Raw genomic sequence first — 22668 nt, 5'->3', positions numbered from 1 at the left:
TCCTGGGCCCTGGCTGCTGCGTGTATTTGTGCTGTACTGTATTGTAGTGTACTTTGGTTGGCTTTACTGTAGCTTTCAGCCAGTTAGACAGGTATAGCAATAAGAATCAGATATGGCCTTATAAGGGAAAAAGTATTACCTATCCATTTATGGATAGTGTTTCTCCATAAACATAGATAATAACATAAATGATAGGTAGCAACTGCTACTCTCTGGTGGTCTTGACTACCCACGAACATGCATAATTTATGATAATTAGGTGATTCTAATTTTAGCCAGATGCCCTTGATTTTGAGAAGCTTTTTCCCTGCTAATAGTAAGTACATAACTTTGGTTTCATACTTTTCTAGAAGAATTGGTGTGTGGGTCTAAGACATGCCTAATGGGAATAGAGAGGTAGCCAAGAAATCTGAGGAAGCCTTAGTTTTTGAGAGTCGTGAATGCCTGCAACATGTTGCACTGATGGTTAATGAAGGTGGATTGTACTTGTAAATCTGTCATTAAGTTAAGTGCATAACTTGTGTTTCTTGGACTCTGTAGTTGATAAATTGTGAAGGAGGCCCCTTCCTTTTTACAATAATGATAATATTGGGCAGTGCAGTTCTTAATCCTCTTGTGCATTAAGAGGAGGAGGAGGGAGGTGGGAACCTGTTGCAGGGGGGAGGCAGACCTTCTGTGACAGGCATGGCTTAAAAGCATTCCTTTCATTTTGTCCATATATGATCCCTTTGGTCTCTGGCAGCATTTATGTAATGATGTTGAAAGGCACAGCATTAAGAGTATTTGTAACTAAAGTTGTGACCTCTGTTTCTATAGGTACTCTTGCCGTAATGATTGTGGATGTACTTACTCAATTACAGTCCGTCTCTTGGCTGAAGATAGGAAAACAGTGCTAGCAAAATTTGAAAAGCATCCTCCTGAAATTCCTCAGTGGAGCACACCTATTTACAAAAAGGTAAAGCTGAAATTGCAACAAACATTTTGATTTTTTAACAAGTTTTATGATACTGTGATTGGCAGTGACCACTACAGTGTGGGAGTTCCATAGATTTGGGTTAGAATGTCACAGTGTAAATTTGAACACATAAGAGATTATAAACAGGACCGTCAGCTTTCTCATACTGCTTTTGAAGACAAGGATTATGCTGAATTAATGTCTGGGTACTCTGATGAATTTGTCTAGAATGTGGTGCAGTGTGTGTTAAGAAACAGTTAAACATGCTGATTACTGATTGATCCAATACTGAGGGTATTATTTATGCTCTTAAATGTCTGTATCATTTGTTTTATATGGGTGAAAGTAAAAGATCCTTTAAACTGAGGCTCCAAGAACATATTAGGGATGCGACATCCCCTGTTTGGGGCATTAGCCAAGGAGCCTTAATCCTCACTACTGACACTGGAGAGGGATGTTCACTTAGAACAAATAAAGATACATACAGTGTTTCCAGATGCAGCTCTCTGCATCAAGCACACTTTCCTTTAAGGGCACACATTAAACACATTCAGTCCGGGGTCTGGGTTTCCCTGTCTTTCTCTGCAGGCCTCCAGTAAGACTCCCCAGTGGCACATCTACAGAGTTGAGTACTCAGCTGAGTGTCCAAGCCAAGTCCTCCAACACCTTCTTTGTGAAACCATTGCTGTGTGTCCCTGCTGCAAGTAGCTGACACACACTCACACACACACACACACACACACACACACACACACACACACACACACACACACACACACACACACACACACACCTGGGAAAGGCTGGCACAAATTTACTAGCTATACCCTTTCTGCCCAGGCTATAAGGTCGTTACACTGCCACCAGACATTTCAAAGCCAGCTACTCTAAGGCTGTTTCAAGGGTACCTGATTATACTGAGCAAAATTAATATTAATACAAATGATACTGTTTGACCAGTGTAGTAAGGCTTTGAGGAGTGGCCATAGATTCACCAAATAGATAAGAGTACATTCAAAGGTTAAAATATTCTCTAAAGGACCAGCCACAATGAAAAGTTTAAATATATTTAATAAATAATAAAAAACATGAAAATGCTAAATATCTATTTCCATTAAACAGCAGAGTTTCAGTAATAGGAAATAGTAAAATAACACAGATGAATAGATTCACGCAGATACAAAGAAATAGTAAACTAATCTCATTACATTTTTCTGACTGAACTAAAGAATTACTATTCCCTGGTTACTTTCTAAAGCAAGGCAGGATGAAGTGGATGAGAGATCCTTGACATCACACACATCTGGTCGTCTGACTTCTGGTTCCCATACTACCCCCTTTCCTGGCAACTGACCCAGAATTTCGCACATGTGTTTGAATAATACACACACAGAGCTTTGCTAAGATCTGTTGCAGAGTCTGGAAGCCATAAAACAATGAAAGACTTCCACTCTTCCTACAGGAGGTAATAAATCATTTTGTGGCACAGCCATTTCATTTCTGGCTGCAGTCGGAACTGTAAGATACAATCTTTATGGCCTGAATTAAGTAATTTAATTTCATACTATTTTGCAAAGTTAGCTGGAGTTGAGCTTAATCTCTTCTCTTCCAGTATCTTCTGTTACACTGTTAGCTTCAATAATCATAATACAGTCTGACATAAGTGTCTTTCTTTATCTTTCCAGCAGGACACACTGTTGGTACATTTTTCAACACAAGCATCTGCACAAATCAGTTTGATGTACCAATGACATATAATTCCTTACAAAACTCCAGTTAACTGTGCTGGCATATGTTACAGATTTATTTTATTTTCACATTTGTTAATTGGGTTAGTCCGACTGGGCCCAGAGAGTCCTTTTTCAGCAGTGACCCAAGGAGAAAACCTCCAGGAAAATAATTAGTAAAAATAAGAAAAAAGCTAACAATTCAGGTTGTAAGATACATAACAGTAGAAAAACAGAGAGAGAAAGAAATATGCAACAGGAATATTTACAAGGCAAAAGTACAGTATTTTGAGAATGCAGTAGCAACATGTTTGAGAAATTTGGTTAGCACTGAGTTATATACAAGGAAATATAACAATGCCTTAAAATAAGAACTATTTTCTAATATGTAATATACAATTCAGAGTAACATCATGCATAGTACATCAAAGATGCATTTAATAGCATAGGTATTAACTGCAGAGAGAGTAATATGTGTAGACAGTTTAGATAGGAAATACCAGGCAGATATGTTATCAAGAGAAGAAGAAAAATTCATTAGATCATTTCCTGACAAGTACAGATAGATCCATGCATGTTGGAAATGAATTTTTAGTTGCTTTTTAAATTTGCCCCTTTTGGTAGTGGAGCGAAGGAACAATGGAAGTTTGTTCCATGAGTATGCAATTGAGTAACTGTAGAATATTTTTCAAATATTTTCTTTAGATTGGTCACCTGAAGTACATTTTGTTGCGTGCTTCTGAGGTCACGATTAGGTTTGTAGGATGTAAGTACGGATGTAAGGCTAGTGCAGGAGTTGGGGCTATTCAGGATGCTCTGTGGAATTTGTAGTTGTGATATTTGAAGCATGTGGGGGAGCTCAGGCCATCCTAAGCTTTTCAGAGATATACAATGATGGGATTTGTAGCTATTACTGGATGCAAATCTGGCTATCTTGTTATAAGCGGTTTCTAGTTTGGTTAAGAGATTACTTTGGAAGTTAGTAAGTGTGGGAGCAGCTTATAGTGGGGATTTAGAATAAATGTTTGAGCTAGTGTAGGTCTAGATTTATTAGGTGTATATTTGTTGTTGTGGTACAGAAGACCTAGTTTTTGATTGAACATTTTGATACAGTTTATTGACAATGCGTTGTATATTCATTGACAAAAAAAATATTTTTGGAGTCTTGTGATCGTGATGAGTTATTTGTGAGGCAGTTGGAAGGGAGGGTGCTGTATAAGTATGGTTAGAGTCCTTTTGGCAATGGCCTAGTTTGGGGTGAATATCAGCAGATAAGAGTAGTATTGTTCTTTGAAGTATTTGTAGGAAAAAAACTTTTGCAAAGGAACTGATGTTTTGTTTTGATGAGAGGTTGGGCATTCGGTATGTACAATATTTTAAACTTGTGTAATAATATAGTGGAATGGTTAAAGATAGAGGGGCAGTAGGGGTGGAGTTATTTTATGGTGGGTAGTGAGATGGAAGAGCGTGTGGGAGATGGGGGGTAAGCAGGCGAGGACTATGGTAAGTGGTTAGAGCTGAGAAAAGAATTAGAAAAAGGAGGGAGAGAAATAGAGTTCTGAAAGGTATAGCCATGATTTAGTTTCAGGTCAGAAAGAAATTAAAGGGTAAAGAATTTATATAAGGTGAGAAGAATCAGGAGTGACTGAAGATTTATTAAGTGAGTAAATGAAAGAGTTAATAGCAGGTAAGGCTTAGGAGGGCAGAGGAGTGGGAGTTACAGTTTATGGTGATGTGGGGCATGAGTAGAGGAGTGGGGATGTCTATTGGCTAGTGGGAAGGCAGGGCAAAGCAGGTTTAGCTATAAAGGAAATTATGTCGGGTGGGTGAGAATGGGGGTAGGGTAGGGTAGCGGAGTGAGCCGGAGTGCACCGAGGGCAAACGGAGAGTGATGAGACAGAAAAAACTGACCAGGATGGCTTCCAAGAAAACAATAAGGAAAGCCAGTCTCAGTCAATCCTAGGTCAGTGTATCGCAGTATCATCCTAATAACTAGAGAATTTTGTGCTAGTAATCTAGTACAGTGTGGTGACAAGGGTCTATATCAGAATATTGAAGTTTTAAAACTTTGAATGTTAAAATATCGACCTGTTTTCAGGAAACGCTAAAAATATCAAAGCTGCAGAACACCAAATTATTTCCTAGGGAAAGAATTTGGTTGGCCGGTTCTGTGGCTTTGCTATTTTCAGTGCTGTGGTGGAAAGTTATGGGTCAGGTTCAGGTAAGTGTGCAGCTGTGTGGACGTTAGGGTTAGGTCACGAGTTAGGTGAGTTGGGGTTAGGGGCGGGTTAAGTGAGTTAGGGTTAGGGCACGGGTTAGGTGAGTGTGCAATAGTAACGGACCTTAGGGTTAGGATTTGGGTTAAGGTAAGTGGATAGATAGTAGTGTATGTACAGTTTAGTGTGGGGTTAGTTGTAGGATTTTAAGTGTATGTGTGTGTATTAATGTTTTTTAGGTGTGCTTGTGTTGTGTGTATGTGTTTCGGAATAGCAAATGTTTTCCTTGTGAAAAAATTTGCTGTTCTGAATGTTTGATATTATGTGGTTTAGATAATTTAGGTGCGATGAAATAGCATAAGCTATTTTCATCTTTCGATAGCATGATATAAATGCTTGTGACAAGGATCACCACTTCTATAGGGAAAACTTTACAAGTATGGGCTGCAGGTACATAGGTAAACCTTCTCCAACAGAAAGACAGTAGTTTTAAGTAATTGACGTAGGAGTACAATAGGAAGTGAAATGAGGGAGCCCAGTAGTGTGCATGCTTACAGTAAAGGGCTATAGCAAAAATGTCTTCAGTTTAGAGGACAAATTAAATACAGCTGTAACATATACTAGTTTAGCTGAAAGCATTTTAGTGTTCCACAGACACAGGGTCTCACGGTGCAGGGCAATCGGACAGCCTTTGGTTTATTGGAGGTTGGCTGGGACACATAAAACCTTTGCTGAGGGGACTGGAAATAAAAAGGAAAAGTACGTAAATATTATGATGAGTTTTAAAACACTCAGATTACCAAGTAACTAAGAAGATGGAGGATGCAGGGGAGGGACAGCAAACCTTGTAAGAAACAGCACAATTCTTTGAGCAACACAAATGCAAGGAAAGCAGAAAAAAAGGTAACTGCAGTTGATACCAAGCTATTATATCATACACTACACTATTATGTATTGTCTCCGGTTTCCTCCCACATCCCAAAGACATGCTGTAGGTGGATTGGACACTCTAAATTGGCCCTAGGTGTGCGTGTGAGTGTGCCTTCTGTGGAAGGTTGGGCGCCGGGCTGGCAACTCGACACCGTAAAACTCCACTGCCATTCAATGTGCGGACAGGTGATCCGCTGTGGCGACCCCTAACCGGGATAAAGCCGAAAGAAGAAGAAGAAGAAGATAAAGGGTATGAAAAGAAACAGTAACTGCTAAGATGCTGCACATAATTATGCATTCCCCTCTAAAAGTGAGGAATAACAACAGTGGTATTGCAGAGAAACACAGAGTCACTTGTATCCCTCAGAGATTACAGTAAGTTCTATTCTAATTGCCATACAGGTTACTGATCTAAAAGTACAGACAGCAGGTGACAATATTCACCTTAGTGAATAAAGCAGCATTTTACCTGTTATTTAAAGTCGCAATATGCTATGAGTATAATTCCATAGCCGCATAATAAAATACTCGTATACTGGGCAAGTAGAGTAAAGCAAGAAACAAAAATGCTTTGAAACATAGGTCCAGAATATGTGACCATATAGAGCTGTTACCAACTAAAAATACGCATGAAAAAAACAGACCATGTATGAAACTTCACAAAATAGTAAAAATGATTGCAAACAAAAACAGTACCATGCATTACTTACATGCAAGCACACTCCCGGTGAGTCCTATGCAGCAAGTCCAGGAAAGCTAAGTGCAGGTTTAAGGTGGGGGAGGGGCTAGACACAAAGTAATGCAAGGTTGTGAGCCAGAAAAACCGGACCAGTCCGCCTTCCAAGAAAACAATCAGGAAAACCAAGCTAAGTTATTTCCAGGTCAGTGTATCATAGTATCTTCCTAATAACTAGAAAATGTTGTGTTATTAATGTAGTACAGTGTGGTGACAAGGGCCACCACTTCTGTAGGAAAAACATTAAAAGTATTGGCTGCAGGTATATAGGTAAACCTTCTTCAACAGAAAGAAAGTAGATCTGAAGTAGTTTACTTCATTTGCTCTTCAACCTGTGGGTATTCGGATCCATATCGGATCAGAGACGGCAGCTTCACCAGCATCTGATCCGAGCTCCAAGCTCCTCCCCTTACCCATAATACCACTCCATCTCCTTCCTTCCCTCAGATCTCATTTGGCACGGCTTAGCCTAACATCGTGGTCTTGGAGCTCCAGGCGTGGTGAATGTCTATAAAGTAATTATTTTGGGTAAGTGAGTCTATTTTCTAATAGAGTTAGGTCAGGTTTTCCCTTGTTTCCTCCCCTACCTCATTGTGCATTGTGTTTCATAGTAAAAAAAAAAAAAAAATGTGAGTTGGTTAGTGTAGTAGTTACCTTTCTTCCCCTCCTCGTTAGTCTGTGTGTTTGCATGGATAGGTCAGGTAAAGACCTTTCATTTCTCTTTACTAGCATGGCTGAGCAGGCTAAACCTATTTTTAGGAAGTGCACAGAGTGTGGCCACAAGCTGTCTCCAGCTGATGGCCACACTCTGTGCATTGTGTGCTTAGGGGCCTCTCACCTGTCTGCTGATTGCCCGATTTGTACGGGCTTTAATCCTCGGGCCTTGAAAGACCACAAGTCCAAACTTACTATGAAGGGGCTACTTTCTGCTTTGAGGGCGGCTGTCCCTGTGACTACTTCAGTGTCGGCTGTGACTGTCTCTACTCCCCCTTCATCCTCCTCCCAGGCCGGGACTCACCCTCCTGACAAGAGGCCTATGGAGGGTGACTTTTCTAAACAGGACAGGGACAAGGTGAGGAAGAGATCCCCGGACCGGTCGGGTCCTTCGGGTCCTCCTCAAAAACTGCAGGCTATTACTACGCCTAGCACTCCTCGGCTCCGGTCACCTAGATTTTCACCGGAGCCGGAGGAGCCTAGACCTTCTTCTAGGGCTTCTGTGCACCGACATTCCAGGTCAACGTCAGTGGCCTCCATTGTCAGGATCCACCAGAAGCTTAAGTGAAGCAGAGGTGGACAAAATGACACGAAGATTCATTCGCACCCAGATCCAGATGGGAGTCTTGCCAGCCCCCTCTCCCTCTGAATCTGGGAGCTTGCTTCCCTTTTTCACTCCTATAACTCCTTCTCTGATCCGACCCCTGGTTTCAGAGTTTTTGGATATGAGAGGTCTCAGAGTCGGGGAGTTGGCACCGATGATTCTTTGTACCTCGACACCGGCCATTACCTTGAGCACATTAGATCCGACCAGTTTGGAACTGAGCAGCTCTCAGAGTCATAGTCTGGGTGTCGGATCTAAGGTGGCTATCCATCGGCGCCAACCGTGTTCGGTCATGGCCCTCCCCTTGGCATCTTGGCACCAGCAGGCTCGGCTCCCAATTCCCCCATTGGATCCAAGGAGAGCTGCTTCCTTACTGGTGTCCCAGGAGGCTCGCTCTCCTTTGGCATTCGATGTGGTGGAAAGATTTCTTTTGAGTGGGTCGAGGCCCTTGACTATTTCCTTGGATTCCGCCCCGACTCCCTTGGTTCTGGAAGTGAATTTAGCCATTTTGTCCACTCAGGGACAGCCCGTGCCTGATGTGCCCCAGGCAGTTCTCCTTGCGGAACAACAGGCAGTTTGCAAGTTCATTGTTGGACCTTATCACCACCCAGGCATTGAAGGAACCAGACACAGTGGAGCCAGTTCCGAAATGCCCAAACAGGATAGTGTCCCCTTTGGATAGGCCTAGTTGGAACAAAGGGTCCCCTGTAGATGCTATGGTGGTAGCAGCCACCACTAAGAAAGAACTAGCACAAGAAAGTTCTACGGTCCTTACCCCCAACCAAGAGTCCTGGATGTGGATCATCTGGGAAAGTGGGTGTATGCTTCAACCACCTTTTCCATAAGAGCACTGAATTATTTGGCACATGTTACGCGACTGCAGTGCAACCTTGTCAAAGGGCTAACTGAGTCGTCCCTAGAGTCCATGTCTGGAGGATAAGCGCGCATTCTCTCCACGGATGGCCACACGCTTGGCTCAGGCTGTGTCAGTTCACGGAACCCTTTAAGGCATCATTTGCGAAAGCCCCTTATAGTGCTTCTTCCTTGTTCAGGAAGACCATTCGTGAGACGTTGATCCAGAGTGAAAAGGATGGGAAGACACTGTCTGCTGTCAGGATCAACTTCTCTAACCCTCAAAGATCCTTTTCCAGGAATCAGAGAGGGCAAAAGAAGATGTGGTTCTGGAAGTCTCAGTATTTTCAGGACTCATCTTTCCCCAGAGGCAGAGGGGATTTTGATAGATGCTGGCCCAGAGGCAGAGGAGGGGGTCTGATGAATGTGGGGTCGCGAGAACCTTTCTTGGGCAGGCCTGTGCAGCAGTCCTAAGGGGTTGCCCGACTGCTCTGCTCTGGAGGCGGATGGTGTCATCTTTTGTTGCACCTAATGGCATGGGAGTCCATGTCAACAGACCGTTGAGTGCTTCAAGTCATATCCAGAGGCTATTCCATCCCATTTGTAGTATCTCCTCTTCCCCCAAAACGCCTCCCACATAAAGGGAGGGGAGGTAGCAGTGATCGAAATAGACAAGCTGCTGAAGAAATGAGTCATCCAACCCATCCCCCAATATCAGTCTGGATTGGGCATCTATTCCAGGTTCTTTTTGGTGGCAGAAAAGACGGGGGACATAAGACCTATGCTGGATATTTCCACCCTCAACCTGTCAGTTGCCAAAGAGAAGTTCCGGATGGTCACGTTGCAATCCATCATGCCTTGCCTGCAGGAGAAAGACTGGATGTGCTCGATAGATCTCCAGGATCCATACTACCATATAAAGATTCACAGATGCTCCAGAAGGTTCCTCAGCTTCCAGCTAGGGGCCAATCATTATCAGTTTTGAGCCCTACCCTTCAGTCTCACCACAGCCCCCAGGGTGTTCACCAAGGTCATGGCAGGTGTAGCGGCTCACCTGAGGCTTCAGGGAATACAGGTCTTTCCATACCTGGACGATTGGCTTCTTGTTGCTCCCACCAAGCGTCTATTTTGTTAATCCAGAGACTACTTTTTGAAGCTATCAGGTCATCTGGGAATCACTATCAACACAGCCAAGTCTTCTCTGAACCCAGTCCAGGTTCTAGAGTACATTGGAGCAAGGCTAGACACTTTGCAAATGAAGGTTTTTCTAACCCTGGAAAGAATTCAGAGCTTACGACTCCATGTGTCCTTGATCACTCAGTCACACCTCCCCTCAGCAGAGACGGTACTATGAGCTCTTGGTTCCATGGGAGCCACCATTACTCTTCTTGCTTATGCTCGTCTACATATGCGGGTACTAAAGTGGACATTAGCAGTCCAATGGTCATGGTTAGATCTACCATTGACGCATCTAATACGCATCAGCAGGGCTGGCAGGGAGTCCCTCCTCTGGTGGATGCACTCCTCAGAACTGGCTGAGGGATCCCCATTTATTGCAGTCCCTCCCCAAGCCATGGTGACCGCTGATGCCTCCCAACTAGGATGGGGAGGTATTGCTCGGGAAGGACAGTGCAAGGTACGTGGTCCCCGAATGAGACCAGGTTGCATACCAGTGTTCTGGAGATGAGGCGGTCCTTTTGGCTTTGCAGGCCCTTCATACTTTTCTCCCTCTGGGAACTATTACAGTTCAATCAGAGAACATGTCAGTGGTCTGGTACATCAGCAAGCATGGAGGGACCAGATCTTGCCCCCTTTGTCGTGAGGCCATGAGAGTGTGGGAATGGGTGATTTCCACCAGCCAGTTTCTGGTAGCAATGCACATTCCGGGATGGTCCAACATACTGGTGGACAAACTGAGCAGGACTGTTCTGATGCCTTATGAGTGGTCTCTAAATCCTTTGGTAGTGGAGCAGATCTTCCTCGAGTGGGGTTGGCGTTGCTGCAATGTCTTCGCCTCTCCTTCCAATGTGAAGTGCAATAAGTTCTTTGCTCCGAACCCCCCCCTCACAGGGGAAGTCCCCCAGAGACACTCTAGTCCATGCTTGGCCTCCCGGTTGTCTCTACACTTATCCTCTGTTACCTCTTGTTTGAAAATTCCTCCAGAAGGCTTGCAAGCTGGGGAGCAAAGTGATCTTCATTGCCTTGTTTTGGCCTTACCAGGTATGGTTTTCCTTCCTCTGGTCTCATCTACTAGCTCCTCCATGGATCTTGGATCCGATTCCGGATCTCATCTCTCACCCCTTGGGGGTTCCTCATCCAAACCTGGACAGTTTAAAGCTTACTGCTTGGCTGTTCCAGTTCCCTTGATAGCTAGGACTCCTGCTTTATCCTCTCCAGTCAAGATTATTCTAGTGGCAGCTCACAAATAGTCTACCAGGAAGCTTTACCGTAGTAAATGGAAGCATTTCTCCATCTGGGCTTCTCAAAATGGACCTGGACCCTTTCATAGCTCCTGTCCCGGTAGTGTTGGAATTCTTGGCATATATATTCCGTCAGGGTGCTAGCTATTCTTCTGCAAAAGTTCAACTGGCTGCCATTTTCAACTTCCATATTGGGGAGAACATGGTTTCTTTAGCATCCTGTAGACTTTGTAAAACCTTTATTAAAGGTACCTTTCTTTTAAGACTCTCGGTAAAGGACCTATCCCTCCTTGGGGCTTGACTTTGGTTTTACAGGCTCTGGTTGCTCCACCCTTTGAGCCGGCTGCATCAGTAAACCTAAAATTCTTATCTTGGACAACAGCCTTCCTAGTAGCTATCACCTCGGCTAGGAGAGTTTCAGAACTTCAAGCGTTGCCTATCAAAACTCCATATATGGTTTTCCATAAGGACAGGATGTCACTTCATACCAATCCATCCTTTCTTCCGAAAGTGGCTTCTGAGACTAAGATCAACCAGACAATTAACTTACCTGTGTTCTTCCCAAATTTTCAGAACAGGAGGTGAATAAAAATTGCACTTGTTAGATGTACATAGACAACTGAGGGTTTACTTACACAGAACTAAGGCCATTCGCAAGTCCGACCAGTTATTTGTGTCTTACTCTAAACCCTTTCTTAGAAAACCAATCTCCAAGGTAACTCTGCCTCAATGGATCTCCTTCAGGTATACAAAGACAAGGGCATGTCAACTCTGGGTTAAGTAAAAGCACATTCTACCAGGTCCATGGCTACCTCAGCAGCTTTTTGGTCCAGGGTGTCTCTGGATGATATTTGTTCTGCGGCTACCTGGTCCTCATCTCACACCTTCATTTCTCACTACAAACTGGACATGATATCTAGAGGGAGAGCATCCTTTGGCTCTGCGGTGCTCTGGAATATCCTTCCATGAGGGCCACCCAGGTGTTTAGTAGCTGGGGTTAAAGAGCAAATGAAGTAAACTACTTCAGATAAAGAAGTTATGTACTCACCATAACGTTCCTTCTGAGTAGTTGTACTTCATTTGTCTTCAACTGTCCCTCCCTCCTTCCCCCTGACCTTATTGTCTTATTACACTGGTAGGTGGGAGAGGGCACCTCTGCGACTCTCCTGTTCATACCTTTTAGGTTTATTTATAACCTGTTGTGATAAGGTCTAATTGGCTCGGGCTTAGGTTGATGGTGCAGCAAACTCTATCTGAGGGAAGGAAGGAGATGGAGGGGTATTATGGGTAAGGGGAGGAGCTTGAAGCTCGGATTAGATGCTGGTGAAGCTGCCGTCTTGAATCTGATCCAGATCCAAATACCCACAGGTTGAAGTCAAATGAAGTGCAACTACTCAGATGGAACGTTATAGTGAGTACATAACTTCTTTTTTTAAGTAATTGACCTAGGAGTGCAATAGGAAGCGAAATGGGGGGGGGGGGGTTCTTCAGTTTAGAGGACAGATTAAATACATCTGTAATATACACTAATTTAGCTGAAAGCACTTTAGCATTTCACCAATGCAGGGTCTGACAGTGCAGGGCAACCAGACAGCCTTTGGTTTATTGGAGGTTGGCCAGGACACAGATAAAACTCTTGCTGAGGGGAATGCGAGCCTGCTACTGGGGAGCCCTATGCAGCAAGGCCTGGAAAGCTTTCTCCTGGAATAGCTGGCAATTTCTCACATTGTCAAAAGGGATATTAAAAAAACAGAAACTTGAAAGTCCTATAGCTCTGCATTTTAAAGAAGATCATAGGGTTGATTTTTCCCTGTTATAAGGCACTATTCTTGAACAAGTAATTGTTAAATTGGGGGAAAATTGTACACGTAAAGATACATTGTTTTATAAAGAGTCTGTTTTTATTCTGAAGTATGGCACTTGAGTGACTTTGGGCTTGAATTCTGAATGTAATTGGAAATGTTTGATTTACTTGAGTTAACTGTTTTATTAAATAATTGAATGTGTTTAAGTTGTGTATTTATATATAAGCACATTTTTAGATCTGTCCGTTACTCTTTGAAGGGTGGTTAGCTGATCCGCTAGAGTTCTATAAATATTTGCTTTTCAGTGGCTTGCATACCTCTCAGCTATCCAGATTTTCACAGAATGTCCAGCTTTATGCCTCATATGTTTAGTCTATTCCTCATAAAATTTTGGTTTTCTGGCAAATCACTGGGAAATCATTGAGGACTGAAGTCAGAAAATAATGACAGATGGTTTACTTCAAACTTCATACCCTTGAGAAAATCACTGTTAATATAAAACATGTTATTCTATCAACCTTCTAAGTTTGTAAGAGTAATATTTAAAAACTGTCCTTATTTTTGGGCCTTTGTCCCCATTATTTATTTCTTTGTCCAGATTTCTTGCTCTAAGAGGTGGAGATGTATGTTGGCTTGTTTTTTATTTAAACATCCTGATTATTGCCAGAAAGTGGGATGATGTCACCTTTGATCAACACTTTCCTGACATGAACAAGGTGCTTAACAAAGTCTGTTAAACACCTTTCAGCAGCGTTAAGATCTAATCTTGCATTAGAGCATGGAACATAATCTAAAGCATTTTCAGAGCTTTTCATTGTCATGTAGAAAAACAAAACTGTGACTTTTAAAGCCATTTTTTCATCTGAGGAAACTTCAGTTTTCTCCACTGTCTGTGACAATGTTTGGGTTGTAAAACACTTAGGGCTCCTATGTTTCCCCCTCTAGCTAGTAAGGTGCCTGAGCAGCCTATAACACAAAAAAATTATGATAAGGTCTGTCTCTGATCATAACTAACGTGTTACATGTTCTCAACATATTTTGCTGTGCTCTTGAGCTGAATTTCTTGAATTCAACATCTCAAGCATACAAGTTATGTTTAGAATAATGTGCAGATGAGAAAAATGCATATGTCTTGGTCTTTGAGGTCCAACTGCCAGACTACCACAAGTTCTCTGTTTTTCAGTGAACTGAATAGTCAGTAAGCTGCTCCTCATACATCATTGATTTTGGAAAAGAGTTGGTTTGCAAATCCAGTTGTCTAATGTGATTGTTAATGTAAATATTTCATATGGAGTGTGGAATGGTGCAGCTTCCATGCTGTTTACAAAATGTTTAGTTGCTATGCTACAGAAGTGTAGAATAGACATTTGTAGTGTTGGGAGTAGAGTATTTGATCAGTCACTTGGCTGATATTATACATTTTGAGACATGCACATTGATAGATTGAAGGCCACTACAGGTGATGACTCTTTTCTTGAGGTTCACTGACTTCAGAGTTCTTATGTTATATAGTGGGTGGTTCAGAGTTGAAACCTTTCCCCCATACAGAAAAGAAAGACTGATTTCTACTTTTGAACCATGTATTTTCATTCAAAAATTAAATGAGATTCAAAAAAGCCATTGGTCATTTGAGATCCCTAGTATTATGAACCAGCATTCATTTAATCCCTGTTTGAAATCACACTTGCCTAACAAACAGAGATGCTCTTCTCCTAGATTTTCAGTAATTATAGAACTGATTATACACAGTATCAGTTAGTATGTATGCTGGTATAATCCTCAGATGAATACTGTCCCGATGTATTTTTAAACTTACTTTTATCTTAACTATACTTTATTCTACTCAGTTAGCATTCCTGATTGGTTGACTCTGATGGTACTGAGGCTTTTGTCATGGCCTAATGTCTCTTGTACACCTCCACTACTTCCCTATTATAGTCTAACAGTGTGACACACCTTAGTGTCAGAAATTCCTCAATATGCCCCCGATGGGAGTGCAATCTCCTTTGGAGAATGTAGCCTTAAAGCTACAATTAATCTTACCAGTAGTTTGCACTGATGCTGGAGCCATTCCTCTCAACTTCCCAGCACAAGAAATCTGGACAAAGCCAGAGGAAATGGGGAGGGGAGGGACAAAGGTCCAAAACAAGGACAGATTTTAAAAACTGATGTTATAAACTTGGAAAGTTTCTATAATAACAGACATTGAATTATTATGTATTTTCTGAAAGTGTCTGAAACTGAAATGTGTGTCATTATTTAGTATTATTTAGTCACTTCAAACCTCAATGTTTTGCCAGAAATCTACAAATTGTATGAAGAACAGACCATAATATAAGACAGAAATCTTGAAAATCTGGATAGTTGAGAGGTACGCCTGGAGCAGACAGTTGCTGAAAAGATTTGGGTATTATTCATGAGACGTGTGCCCTCAACCAGGATATGTATACTCCTTACTTCCCATTTTGTGTGTCTTCCCACCCCCTGTATTTGTGTCCTTTCCACTATTTCAGCCTTTGCCATGAAATGTTGGCAGATCATAAGCCTGTTAATACTCCCCTCTGGGAAGGGAATGCTGTTGGTGTTCAGTGTTTCCCACACTAGACAGTCTTTTATAGATGATATACTTAGTGTTATTAATGCCTGCTTATTTTCTTTTTTAAATTTATATCACATGCTGGTCAGTAATTCATCTGTAAGGTATTATTTGTGGCTAGCATACTTACCTCCTTATTAAAAGTAAATGCATATTGTACCTTAACATTAATAGCTTGAACTATGAAATTGTAATGTTTTTATGAGTTCATTTAAATTTTTTGACCTATCTATAGTTTAGCTGTTGTGCTCCAGAGGCCACAGTATTTTGCCAGCACTTAAAATGAGTTGGTTTGATCAGTAATACTGACAGCAGGGTTTCCAAGATGGCTACACAATGATCATTGGCTTAATTTCAGCTCTCCCACTGTAAAAACAATGAAAGATAAGGGGTCAGTAATTCTGCCAGTTTTAGTAAAATTTTGTTACTGGTTAGGCAGTAGTCTGCCTTGATACCAGCAAAGAAGAAACTTGGAGAGTCTGAAAAAAATCAGGTAGAAAAGACGAAGAGAAAACAATGACTGGAAAAATCCTGTAGCTGTTCAGCAAAAAGTAGTTCAAGCTCCAGCTATGGTACAAGAGATGGATTCCAGTAGTTTAGAAGAAAAACGTAAGTCAACTGTACTTAGACCTGATTAAAATAAATGGAACATTGATGGAGTACAATGACTCAAACAAAAGGATGGAAAAAAATGGAAGAGACTTTAAACATTTGTTAAGATGCAATAATAAAGACTGTTCAAGAAGAGTTGATTCAAAACATGGTAAGAGTTAGAAGACAGAGCACACAGAGAAAATTTGAAATTTTCTGTTGCAGAGAAAATAGAAGGACCAAACTGTATTAATTTTATGAAAGTACAAATAAATAAGAGGACTCGTATTGCACATCAGGATTTGTTAATTGAAAGGGTGCATTATGCATATGCTCCAAACCTGGCCATGAGAAAGCAACCAAAAACCTATATTAGTAAAGCTGCAATCATACCATCAGAAAGAGTTGGTCCTGACAAAACTGTGACAGAAGGACAAAGTGCAATAAAAAATATACAAAGGCAAGTGTGAGACTCTAGCTGCTATATCCAGTTGTCTTTAGAATATTTTTTTTTCCTGGAGGATCAAAGTAATTTTGATGCAGAATAGGCTAAGGAGGAAATACAAAAGTTTGCTCAACAGCAAGTGAGCCATCAAAAAGGAGGCTCTGCTTTTCATTCTTCTGATAATGAGAAACTTTACCAGTGAATCATTTTCCAGTGTTCCAAAAGAGAATGCTTGAGAGACAGAAAAACTCACAGGAGTTGACTATAAGAATTAGGAGTACCTTGGACTTGAACCAAAGCCTAGGGTTCGTTGATGAAGATGAACAGGAAGAAGACCAGGAACACTGAGATTAGTGAATAAATCATCAATCACATTTGCGAAATATGGCTTGAAAAGAATTAGTGGCTGAGGAAGAATATATTTTTGTGGACTTTGTTGAGCTTATTGGTAGGATGGCAGGCATATACCCCACTTCATGTCATTAATGTTTGTAAAGACATTAAAAGGAAAAAAGAAAGAGTAACTGTAAGTAAAACATATTTTTCTTAATATTTGTGTAAAACATTTTATGATATAAATTGCATGTTATATAGTAAAGTATTTTCATTGATTGTTGTATGTGATAAAGATACTAAAGTAAACAAGAAGTTCTTTCTTTTTTATTTTTAAGAAATGTAGGTATTAAATTGTAAAATGAAAAGAAAGGATGGACAAAACCGCATTTAAGTTAATAGGCCAATCTTGGGCTGTTCTGGTGGGTGATGTGGTATAGAAGTACACTGATTATAGCATGCTTTCTTTTACTTTTGCATAGGTGAATGTCCGGACTAATGCCATTGGCTTACTCTAATAACTTTTGATAAGCAAGTGAGTTTTAAAAATGGGTTACTACAGTATAATGAATATTTTTCCTTTAGCAAATAAATATTCACTGTGAGTTGAGAAATACATTCTGTTCTTATGTTTTTATGGAAACAAAGCAGTAAAATAAATATGTCTGACATTGTTTACTGAGAGAAGGTCAAAATTAAATGGTAAAAGGCCAAGCAGCTCAGTAAAAAGTAAAATTCTAAAATTACTGGAAGCGAATAAGTGATAACAGCATTCCTGGTAACCAATACACTTACTACAACATTGTATAATTTAGTTTTATTTAAAGCAGACTGTACGCTTTTACTTAAGGCTAAAAGGTAATGTTTTCTGTAAGCCTGGAAGTTAATTTTCACATCTGGGAGGGGAATAAACACAAGACAAGAACAGACAGCAATTAGTGTGAGTAGGAGAACAGGCTATAACATCTGATTTAGCATGGCTAACCTTAATTTTAGGTTAGTTAATGCCTGTGGGAGCAACTGTTGATTTGGAACAATTGATCTGAAGTAGGAGATTAATTTGTCAGCAACCTGTGGGTATGGATCCGATATCGGATCCGAACCGGCATGGTTTATCCAGCTATGGATCCGAGCTCCTAGCTCCTCCCCTCACCCATAATGCCCTGCTCTCCCTACATGACCTCAGATCTAGTTTGCCGCGTTCATGGTGACAGCTTGATCTTTGAGCTCCTACAGCTAAGTGGAATTTTGTTATTTAATAAGGGTTTTTTCGATCTTTAAGTAGTATATTTGTGTGAAAGTGTTAGGTTCCCCATCCTTTTAAACAGTTTTTGGTTAATTTACAAAAATTTTTTGTGTAATTCCCTCCCCTCGCTGGCAGTGTAGTTGTGTGTGCGTGGTCTTTGGGGCCTGTAGTGTGTCTGTGTAGTTAACTTTGTTAACTTGTTAGTTTTTAATTTTTTTTTCTGTTTAAAAAAAAAAAAAAAAAAAAAAAAAAAATGTCAGAAGCCCCAAAAGCGATATTCTGGAAATGCTCCGAGTGTGGCCATAAGCTGTCCCCTGCTGATGGCCACACTCGGTGCGTTCGATGCCTTGGGGTTGAACACCTCACTTCTGGATGTTCAATCTGTGCAGGGTTCAACCCCAGGGCATTGAAGGAGTGGAGGTCGAAGCTGGTCTTGGCGGGACTTTTGCCCCCGGACTCGGCTTCGGCCTCCGCCCCGTTGGTAGTTACCGCTCCTGCAGTACCTGCCCTTCCTGCTCCTGTTCCTCCTCCCGGGACTCAAACTCCCTCTACGGGTTCGGAGGACAGGTAAGCGAGGAAGAAGTACCGGAGAGAGAAGCACCACAAGCGGCGGGCCGAGACCTCCATCTCGGCCCCGCCGGCTAAGCGGGCTTTTCCTCTGGCCTCTCTATCTACTGGTTCTCCTACTCCTCGGCTCCGGTCCCCGACCTTTTCACCGGGACCTGAGGAGGAGGAGACCCGATCTCCTTCGAGGCTATCGAGGCGGTACTCTAGGCCCACCTCGGTAGCCTCTTCGAGGTCCACTTATAGTCTTTCAGACGCCGATCTGGACAGGATGATGCGAAGGTTCATCCAGGCCCAGATGCAGATGGGAGTGCTCCTGCCTCCCCCCCCCCTGGGGGGGAGCTCGACCCCCTTTTTCAAGCCCATTGCTCCTTCTCCGACCCGCTACCCGGGTTCGGAGCGCTCGGAGCCGGGCAGCTTTGGAGCCGGGGGTGGGTCGGCTCCGATAGTACTGGCTACTTCGGATCTGACCCTGCCCTCGAGTGTGTCGGATCCGACCTCTCAGAGCCTTGACCCGAGTTTCGGATCCGAGGGACTCAGTGTGCCTTCGGCGCCGTCCGTGTCGGAGCGCACTGGGCCCTCGGATCCGAGGAGCTTGGCGCCGGCTCCGATCCACTCCTTGGATCCGAGGGGGAGCCGACTGTTGGATCCTTTGGTCGAGGCCGGCTCCCCTTCGGCTTTTGATGTAGTGGAGAGGGCTCTGTTGAGGGCATCCGGATCCCCGGCACTTGCTTCGACTCCGTCCCGCACTCCATCTGCTCTGGGTCAGGCTTCCATCACCCGGCCACTGGGACAGCCCGTTTTGATGCCCCAAGCAGTTCCTGTGGAACTTGACACAGCTTGTGAGGGTTCCTCGGACAGCCCCCCCCCCCCGAGGAGGCACCTCGCAAGCACACGTGTAAAAGGAGGCACATAGACTCCCCCGAGTCTTTAACTGAAGACACGGACTTGGAGACATCATGGAAATGCTTCGTATAAGAGGTGGGTGGTCTGCCCCAAAGTCTTCTTCGGACGAGTCCATGTTCTTGGAGGCATTCAAAGCGGGCCCGTCTACCTCTTGGGTGTCCCCTCCTGCTGACCCCCTGGTGGACCTCATTACCACCAGGGCGTGGAAGGAACCGGACACCGTGGAGCCAATTCCCAAAAGGCCAGACAGGATCCTCAGCCCCCCTGCCGACCGTGCCCACTGGAGTAAGGGTCCTCCGGTAGATGCCATGTTGACGGCAGCAGCCACCAAGAGGGAACTCTCCCAGGAGAGTCCCTCAGTCCATCCTCCGAGCAAGGAGTCTCAGATGATGGACCGCTTGGGGAAGCGAATGTTTAGTTCAGCGACCTTCTCAGTGAGGGCGCTCAACTATCTGGCACATGTTATTAGGATGCAGCGCGATCCTATTAAAGAATACGCTGCATCCCCCCCCAGAGTCCATGTCGGAGGAGGACAAAGTGTTGCACTCCACCCGTATGGCCACTCTTCAGTCTGTTACAAATACCTCTATGCGGTTGCTTTCCCATGCTACTGAGGGAGCCGCTAGAGCTGCAGGAGTAGGCCTAGTCACGAGACGTCAGGCCTGGCTCTGCCATTGCGATTTCACGGAGCCCTTCAAGGCGTCTTTCGCGAACGCCCCCTTTGATGGTTCTGCCCTCTTTGGCAAAACGGTTTGCGACACCTTGGTCCAGAGCGAGAAGAACGGGAAGACGCTGTCTGCCGTCGGAGTCCGCTTCTCTGTGCCCCAGAGGTCCTACTCTAGGAACCAAAAGGGCCAGAAGAAGATGTGGTTCCGGAAGTCGCAGCAATCCCAACCCGCTCCGGACAACCAGTCCTTCCGTGGCAGAGGAAGATAGGGCGGATGCCGCCCCAGGGGCAGAGGGGCTCCCAGGAATTTCGGGTCCAGAGAACCTTTCTCTGAGCGGCCCGCGCAGCAACCCTGAGGGGTTGCCCGACTGCTCCACTCTGGAGGCAGTCGGGGGATGTTTTTCGGAGCACCTAGCGGCATGGGAGTCCATAACAACAGACCGCTGGGTCCTCCGTATCATATCCAGAGGATACAAAATTCCCTTTCTTCGTGTCCCGAAACCAAAATCCCTCCCCGACGTTCCACCCGATCAGCGGGAGGCTGCTTCAGCAGAAATTGGCCATCTGCTGAGGAAAAGGGCCATCCAGCCCATCCTCCCAGACCAGATCGGATCAGGGTTCTACTCCAGGTTCTTTTTAGTGCCAAAAAAGACGGGGGACCTAAGACCCATTTTAGATCTGTCCCTATTAAACCTGGCAATTCCCAAGGAGAAGTTCCGGATGGTCACCTTACAATCTATCCTCCCCCTTCTGGGAGAGAATCGCTGGATGTGCTCCATAGACCTCAAGGATGCGTACTACCACATACTAATGGACGGACGGTCCAGGAGGTTTCTTCGCTTCCGGCTGGGAGCCAGTCACTACCAGTTCAGGGTCCTTCCCTTTGGTCTCACCACAGCCCCCAGGGTGTTCACCAAAGTACTATCAGTGGTTGCGGCCCACCTGAGGCTTCAGGGGGTGCAGGTCTTTCCGTACCTGGACGACTGGCTTCTCACCGCCCCAGCAAGGCATCTACTATCTTTAGCAAGGGACTCCTTTCTTCAACTAGCTCCCTGGCTAGGTATCACAATAAACGTAGCAAAGTCCAATCTGGCCCCTCCTCAGCTAATAGATTTCATAGGTGCCAGGTTAGACGCAAGAAAGTTGAGAGCCTTCCTCACAACCGACAGAATTCAGAATCTTCGTCTCCAGGTGCGGGCCATTCTCCACCCCAGCTCAGTTCCAGCGGAATTGGTCCTGAGGGCACTAGGGTCCATGGCGGCAGCGATTTCTCTTCTCCCGCTTGCCCGCTTGAACATGCGGGTACTTCAGTGGACACTTCAAGTACAATGGTCTTACCTTTCTCTTCCCTTGCATCATCCCGTTGCAATCAGCAAAGCTTGCAAGCAATCTCTTTTGTGGTGGCTCCATTCAGAGGATCTCCTAGGAGGCCGCCCCTTTTGTGCATCTCCCCCCCTTGCCACAGTGACCATAGACGCATCCCGCCTCGGGTGGGGGGGCACTTTGCGGGACGGACGGTCCAAGGCACGTGGAACGAATCAGAGACCTCCCTGCATATCAATGTTCTGGAGATGAGGGCCGTGCTCTTGGCGTTGCAAGCACTACAGGCCTTTCTTCCCCTGGGAACAATTGCGATTCAATCGGACAACATGTCAGTGGTCTGGTACATCAACAAACAGGGGGGAACCAGGTCTTACCCTTTATGTCGGGAAGCCATGAGAGTGTGGGAATGGGCGATCTCCACCAACCGCTTTCTCATCGCAACGCATATTCCGGGTCGGTCCAACATCCTTGCGGACAAACTCAGTCGCACCATTCTCTCCCCGTACGAGTGGTCTCTCAATGCTCAAGTAGCGAAACGTATCTTCGCACGGTGGGGAACTCCTTGTTGCGATCTCTTTGCTTCTCCCTTAAACACCAAGTGCGACAGTTTTTTCGCTCTAATCCCTCCTCCAGGGGATTCCCCGAGGGACGCTCTGGTGCATGCTTGGCCTCCCGGTCTTCTGTACGCGTACCCCCCTCTTCCTCTGATGCTCCAGGTTCTTCAGAAAGCCTCTCGGTTGGGGTGCAGAATGATCCTCATAGCCCCATTCTGGCCTCAGCAGATCTGGTTCCCTTACCTAAGGTCTCACTCAGTGAATCCACCTTGGATTCTAGATCCCATCCCTGATCTGACATAACACCCACTGAACCTACCATCTCCGAACCTGGACAACCTGAAGCTAACTGCTTGGCTGCTCCAGTTCCACTCCTAATTAGGACTCCCGGTATTTCATCTCCCGTTAAGGCTATCCTGGTAGCGGCACACAAACCCTCTACCAGAAAAACTTACCGCAGTAAATGGAAGCGATTCTCCATCTG

At 44.1% G+C, this 22668-nt stretch overlaps 1 protein-coding gene across 1 annotated transcript in view; it reads left to right on the top strand.

Annotated features, from left to right (window-relative positions):
- The window catches only part of LOC122804302 (F-box only protein 27-like), a 643152-nt gene that overhangs the window by 273631 nt on the left and 346853 nt on the right, over positions 1–22668 (top strand). Inside the window, exon 4 of the mRNA XM_044074092.1 lies at positions 817–955. Coding sequence (XP_043930027.1) covers positions 817–955 — 139 coding nt within the window. The remainder of the gene's footprint in view (positions 1–816; positions 956–22668) is intronic.

Source organism: Protopterus annectens, chromosome 6.part0 (assembly GCF_019279795.1).
Source record: "Protopterus annectens isolate FY-2018-M chromosome 6.part0, PAN1.0, whole genome shotgun sequence".
NCBI classification, from domain to species: Eukaryota; Metazoa; Chordata; order Ceratodontiformes; family Protopteridae; genus Protopterus; species Protopterus annectens.
The sequence above is the reverse complement of the archived record's forward strand: the minus strand, read 5'-3'. Positions and strand labels throughout refer to the sequence as shown.